Genomic DNA, 7,188 nt, shown 5'->3' with positions numbered 1-7,188 from the left:
ACCACCGCCCAACGACCAGCCACCACCTTCACACTGTGTCGTCCCTCAACCACCGCCCGACGACCAGCCAGCACCTTCACACTGTGTCGTCCCTCAACCACCGCCCGACGACCAGCCACCACCTTCACACTGTGTCGTCCCCACAACCACCGCCCGACGACCAGCCACCACCTTCACACTGTGTCGTCCCTCAACCACCGCCCGACGACCAGCCTCCACCATCGGACTGTGTCGTCCCTCAACCACCGCCCGACGACCAGCCACCACCTTCACACTGTGTCGTCCCCACAACCACCGCCCGACGACCAGCCTCCACCATCGGACTGTGTCGTCCCTCAACCACCGCCCGACGACCAGCCACCACCTTCACACTGTGTCGTCCCTCAACCACCGCCCGACGACCAGCCTCCACCTTCACACTGTGTCGTCCCACAACCACCGCCCAACGACCAGCCACCACCTTCACACTGTGTCGTCCCTCAACCACCGCCCAACGACCAGCCACCACCTTCACACTGTGTCGTCCCTCAACCACCGCCCAACGACCAGCCACCACCTTCACACTGTGTCGTCCCACAACCACCGCCCGACGACCAGCCACCACCTTCACACTGTGTCGTCCCTCAACCACCGCCCGACGACCAGCCACCACCTTCACACTGTGTCGTCCCCACAACCACCGCCCGACGACCAGCCACCACCATCGGACTGTGTCGTCCCTCAACCATCTTCATCCTCAGTCATGCACGGCCTGCTCCGACCTCCACCTCAGCAGAAAGGAACGCGAGGAATACAAAGGAGAAATCTTATCCCATATGCTCTTTTGTAAAGCGTCTCGAGATAACACTTGTTTGATGAATTGGCGCTATACAAATAATGACTGATTGATTGATTTGGGGTGGCTGTGGTTTAGTGGTTTAACATCCTCTGCCATCAGCGTGTGACTGTGGTGTGAAGCGGTCGATGTGACATGTAGTGTAAAAGAGCTTTTCATTAAAGAGCTTCACAAGTCCTGGTCCATTTACCATTTGGAACACAAAGGCACGAGGTGGAAACATAATGCATGTAGTCGAGGCAGGTAGAAAAAAAAAAAGGATGACGAAGCTTTTTCCACACAAGAACCCTTGAAAATTCTAGAAAATGTCAGGACAGCCTGCCCCTGAAATCTTCTTTCAGACACGTCGCTCACAGCGGGACATTTTCCCGAGTTCGTGGTGGAGGAAGCAATTTGTCCAAGTCTGACGCCATGAAGACAGTTCATGCCTTTAAATCAATGCTACCTGTGATTGAATGTACTGACTGTACCCACTTGAGAGAGGAAACAACATGCTGACATGACAAGCAGAGTACGAAGCAGCTTCATTATCTGGACCGAAAAAAAAAAAGGGTAACTGGTCGCACAGCTGTCACAAGCTATAAACGTCCTTTATCCCAGTTTACCCACTTTATGTGATTTCACATGAATTATTTCTGCAGTGTTTTACACATCGCCCCAACCGGACTTCTTGCAGAAGTTCACCAGAGAGCTGGCTGACAAAAGTCTGAAGAATTCCAGCAGAAAATGTTTCTGGAGTTTTGTGTGAAAAGTTTACATACAATGTGAGCAGTATCATCCGGTCTTCAACCTGCTGTGTTCTTTTTGTTTTGTCTCATAGCCCCTTCAGGTCATTTTGTCTCATTTCCAGGGGTGCAGTGTTGTAGTTGAAGAGGCTAGAGAAGAGTAATGGAGTGCTGTTTGAGGAGATGTAGCTACATGCAGACACCCCTCACTCTAACATGACTGTAGACGGTGTGAGGAGGAGTGTACAAGCCAGGTAACAGGATGGGACCTGGAGGTGGGCGAGTGTAATCTTTTCTTCAACAGATTTGATGTGTGTGTGGGGGGGGGGGGGGGGGGGGGGGGCGACGACCGTGTTCACCCCTCCCCCTAAGTTTTGACCATCTGCCTTCCTTAACCCCTCTATCCTACTACCCCCCTCCCTCGAACGCCACCATACCTCACAGCTTTCACTGTGGTAAAAACTAAATGACACAGCACATACAGCAAATGTATAAACACACACACACACACACACACACACACACACACACACACACACACACACACACACACAGACACACACACAGACACACACACACACACACACACACACACAAAATTCAGAATGAAGAAAAGCTTAATCTACACCCTCTACAAGAACACACACAGATTTGTGTGGTGTCAGTCTCAGAAGCGGTTACCATGCCGACACCCCTGTCACTCCTCCACAGAGCGGAGCAACAAGAGAGCTCTCTGTTACTACGGTAACCTGCAATCGGGGAGCTCTGCGATTGGCTCGCCGAACTGCGGAGCGACGACGTGGAGAAAATGGAGAGGCAGAGAGCGAGCATGGGAGGACTGAGCGGCGCTGAGAGAGAGAGAGAGAGAGAGAGAGAGAGAGAGAGCTACACTGAAAGACGAGCAACACACACACACACACACACACACACACACACACACACACACACACACACACACACACACACACACACACACACACACACACACACACACACACACACACACACACACACACACACACTAACAAGTTAATCTCCACCTAGTAAGGGAAGTGAGTGCTGGGGCTCCCAGTGAGCCCAGCAGCTTCACATTACACACACACACACAGACACACACACAGACACACACACACACACACAGACACACACACACACACACACACAGACACACACACACACACACACACACACACACACACACACACACACACACACACACACACACACACAGACACACACAGAGACACACACACAGACACACACACACACACACACACACACACACACACACAGACACACACACACACACACACACACACACAGACACACACAGAGACACACACACAGACACACACACAGACACACACACACAGACACACACACACACACACACACACACACACACACACACACACACACACACACACAGAGACACACACACACACACACACACACACACACACACACACACACACACCTGGACAGGGAGTGTGTGGAGGTAGTGCCTTCATGGTTGTCTAGTTGTGTTTGGGACTGAGAGCAGTGACTAAACATGGCAGCACTCTCGCTACGAGTACAAAAATACTTTGACATAAGCCTCTTTGAAATATATTTCCTTTTGGATTTTCAAAATAAATCTAAACTGCAGTTGAATACATGACGGTGATTTTGGCTACAGGGGTTTTATAAACTGCATTTTCACAATTTAAAAAGAAAATGTATTTGTCAAATGTGATTGGGCGGCTAGACTCATTTGAAGAAGTAGATTTGGGAAGCATCATTGGCAGAGAGTTGTGGTTTAGGTAGCTGGCAGGTCTGTTTTGTCATTTATGGTGTTGTCTGTTTGTGTGTATGTCTCTCTCTCTTCTTCTCCGTCTCTCTCTCTCTCTCACGTCCTCAGCCCACACCGTCACAGTAGAGGGCTGATCACCATGAGTCTGCTTCACGTTTCTGCCTGTTAAAGGAAGTTTTCCCGTCCCAGTGCTCACTCATGGTGGATTAACACTTCACAACCGCCCTTTATGTAAAGTGTCACGAGACAACTTATGCATTATGATTCAGAAATAAAAAATAATATATGATTGATTGGAAAAATGTACATGTTTGAAGCCTAATCAGACTTTATCCTGCTTTGTAGTTTATGACAAATGTGTTAGATTCACAAGAAATACAACATCATAGATCAAACCTCTAAACACAGAGGAAATAATCCACTTCAAACTCACATTTTAGAGTACGACATTAAAGGCAGCTGATCGGTTTATTTATTGTATTTCTTCTTCAATAACAACGATTCCCCTTGTTTCTGCTGTCAGACCTTTTATATTTTATAATATTTCATAATTTCTTCTGTTCAGAGTGTGTGTGTGTGTGTGTGTGTGTGTGCGTGTGCGTGTGTGCGTGCGTTAGTCCTACCTTGACTGCAGGTGTTCCAGTTGCACCTGCAGGTTCTCAGTCTGGTCTACCTGGTCGTCCAGAGACCTCTGCAGCTTCCTGGTCTGGTTGTGAGACTCATCCAACTGGACACAAAAAAAAAAACACAAACACAAACACACTTACACACACAGGCATACTGGTATTCCAGCTGTCACTATTGCATGGACACAGTTTCTGAAACTAGGGACCCGTTTGTCAAGAAAATAAAAACATTTTACATTCAAACCTGTTTCAATGCTTCTAAAAATGACACTTCTGCTTCAATATTTTACCAGCTAACACAAAGATATGCCAACTGAACTCTGTGCTAAAGACAAATGATATCTATCTATCAATCTAATTATATATTTTTACTGTATGTCTTAGGCGTTTCCATTCGTTGCATGCTGTAACTACGAACACAAATGCAATAGGGAAACATAATGGTGGACTAAAGTAGCCCTGATCTCATTAGTAAGAGTTCTCCTATTTCTTCTCTGACTTGTCCTCTCAACACTCCTTGACCTCGTAGTTTTCTTTCTCCTCTTCCTCCGTCTCTTCTGCTCATTTCTTCTTCTCCTCTTCCTCTCACTTGAACAGCTCGTCCTCCCTTTCTTCGTTGTTGTGCTCACTTAAGAGTAAACCTGACTCCTTTGTTCAAAGCTCTGATTTCTGTGTGATCTGATTTGTTGGAGGTGTTTTCGTCGGTGCATTCTGAGTTCAGGTGGATGCTTATTGAGTCTTCTGTTTCGGTGGCAGAGTTAACACAGGCTTTCAGTTTTTAATGATGTGTCTTAATGCAGGAAAGGGTGTTTGTTGTTTTGCTAAAAGTTTTGAGACTGGCAATGTGCGTACAATCTGGGCTGACGCTTTGCTCCTTTTGTGTGGAATTTGAATTACTGTGTCTTCTTTTCATTGTTAGTGTGGATGCTATGAAAGTCTTAACTTCTTACTCACTGGACTTTGGACTGAGGTTGATTGAACTGGGCGTAATCGTGACATGAGGTTGGTTTTAATACTGAAACACTTCTGCAGCTGTTCTTTAATGAAAGCCTTCAAAACACAAAAGTCTCCAAGTTGAAGCTTATCAAAAGGCAAACACACACCATCGATCTAAAGCCAAGATTCTACCCACAGTGGCACTTCTAGAGTCCTTTGGGGCCCTAAGCAAGAATCAGTTGGGGGGCCCTCCAACCAGTGTTCATCACCATTATTATGTCTGCTAGTTTCCTGATGCTTACTCCTCTTCCTCTTCTTTCCTGTTTCTTTTTTCTCTCCTATTGATGGATAATTCCTCTTCATTTTTCTGTCAACTTTCATTTTCAAACTTTGGTTTTCACACAATAAGGATTACGACGCCGAGCAGGGGAACGAGAGTGAGTCAGATGGGGCCCCCTTAGGGAAATTGATTTGATTGATAATCCGTCTACACACGTCAATGAGCCAGTCTCATGATAGGGTGTGAAAAGTTGATGTCATATGAGTTATGCAAGCAGGAATAGTTAAAGGGAAACTTCAATCAAAACAAATCAGGATATTTTCATTATTATTTTCAGCATGCTAAAAGGGACTATGTTTGTTTATACTGGAAGTTTGCCAACTGAAGCAATAGCATGATTGACCACCTGCTTGAGTTATGAGCAGATCTCCAGAGAGTGAATTATTATGTTTCCTGAAAGTGTTGAGTTTTATTTTGGTGAGAGAGTCCCGGCTGAAGTTTCAAATAACTGAGATACCAGATAAATTATGATATTAAAACCTAAAATAGACGATTTAATTTAACAGCCACGTCCTCACCTCGTCCTCGGCCTGTCCCAGCTCTTTCTTCAGCTCCTCCACCCGAAGTCGTAACTTCTTGACCTCGGCCTCGTGGCTCTCCACCCTCCGGTTGGCGTGGGAGAGCTCGGCCGTCTTCTCCTGGAGCTGCTTCTTCAGTTTGGAGTGAATGTGGCGAAGGTCGGCCAGTTCCTGAGGACACAGCACAGCGACAGAAAGAGAAGACAGATTTTACATTTTCAGGTAATGATTCTGGTCAACCTGTATTTCATGAATGTGATCTGACTCGTCCTGTAAAAATGTTTGTGGAAAAAAAAGTACCAAACAAATTCTGTTTAATCCAATTTAAAGAATCCAGAGACGCTGAATGCCAGAAGCTCATATTTAGTTGTTTTGTATTTCATTAAGGGAAGACGACGGTATAACTCCCTCGCACGCTTCACAGCGCTTGTGTTTCAAACTCCAGCAGTTAGTTTTCGTATAAGCTTAGGGAAGTCTGCACTTGGAGCTAATGGCATCATCAATAATGCATTGTTGTCACTCACAGCACTTTTATGTGCTCTGATGGTGATTCAGCCTCCCTCTATGCGGTCTCACACCTAATGACTCCCCAGACAACACAGCTTCCAAGAAGCTTTCTGAACCTACGTATACGGCTGCACGTTGGAGATTAATTAAAATATCTACTGGAACAATAAAAAGACGAGGCCGGAACAAGGAGTGGGAAATGCTCTTCACATTTGTATTCATTATTAGCTGTGCGTGAGCCACCTTTTTTTTTTTTTTTTATCTCTGAATGCATTACGTACTCGATCCTTTGTAGCATCAGTACAGATATCTAATAAAGCTTGTTGTTCTGATTCACAGAGGTAACATGTCTGTGTCTCGTGTTTGGAGAACAACTGGTTTCTATCTTTTGTTCAAATAAATACAAATTCCTGTGGAGGCAGCACATGTAGCCCCTCCCCCACCACTGAATATATTTCTGATAATCAAGGCAAAATGCCTGAATACAGCTCAAATATTAGTGTAACCCCGGGGCCTGATCAAACAAAGGCAGCGGCAGGGGAATGCAGAGGGAATTAATTAAAAATCAGGCGGGTGGGTTCCTGAGTAGGAGACAGGGATGAAGGGATGAGGAGGGGAATGAGGGGAGGGGGTGGGAGTAGTAATTGGAGGGGGGGTATTTTATAGGACAATATAAGGTGAGGCATAAGAACAAAGAACATTAAAGAGGCTATCCAGCATAGGAGACAGACAACGACAATAAAGACAATAAAAGACAAACATGAAAAACATGTTGGATTAAAAAATGATTTTACACTGGTACTGACAAGGTTAAGAAGAAAGATGAGCTCTGCATGAGACGATTTTCATCTGTCAAATCCCCCCCCCCCCCCATAAAAAAACACCAAACAATACATTAGTCGTTTTCAC

At 45.7% G+C, this 7,188-nt stretch overlaps 2 protein-coding genes across 2 annotated transcripts in view; both read right to left on the bottom strand.

Annotated features, from left to right (window-relative positions):
• The window catches only part of LOC132973014 (hepatoma-derived growth factor-related protein 3-like), a 210,786-nt gene that overhangs the window by 116,326 nt on the left and 87,272 nt on the right, over positions 1 to 7,188 (bottom strand). The window lies entirely within an intron of this gene.
• ccdc102a (coiled-coil domain containing 102A) overlaps positions 1 to 7,188 on the bottom strand; it is a 66,841-nt gene that overhangs the window by 5,853 nt on the left and 53,800 nt on the right. Inside the window, exons 8-9 of the mRNA XM_061028793.1 lie at positions 5,773 to 5,943; positions 3,976 to 4,079 (exon numbers count right to left, since the gene is read on the bottom strand). Of these exons, the coding sequence (XP_060884776.1) occupies positions 3,976 to 4,079; positions 5,773 to 5,943 (275 nt within the window). The remainder of the gene's footprint in view (positions 1 to 3,975; positions 4,080 to 5,772; positions 5,944 to 7,188) is intronic.

The sequence above is a fragment of the Labrus mixtus genome, chromosome 1 (genome assembly GCF_963584025.1).
Source record: "Labrus mixtus chromosome 1, fLabMix1.1, whole genome shotgun sequence".
Taxonomy (NCBI): domain Eukaryota; kingdom Metazoa; phylum Chordata; class Actinopteri; order Labriformes; family Labridae; genus Labrus; species Labrus mixtus.
Note: the sequence above shows the minus strand (reverse complement) of the source record. Positions and strands in the feature narration are given on the sequence as shown.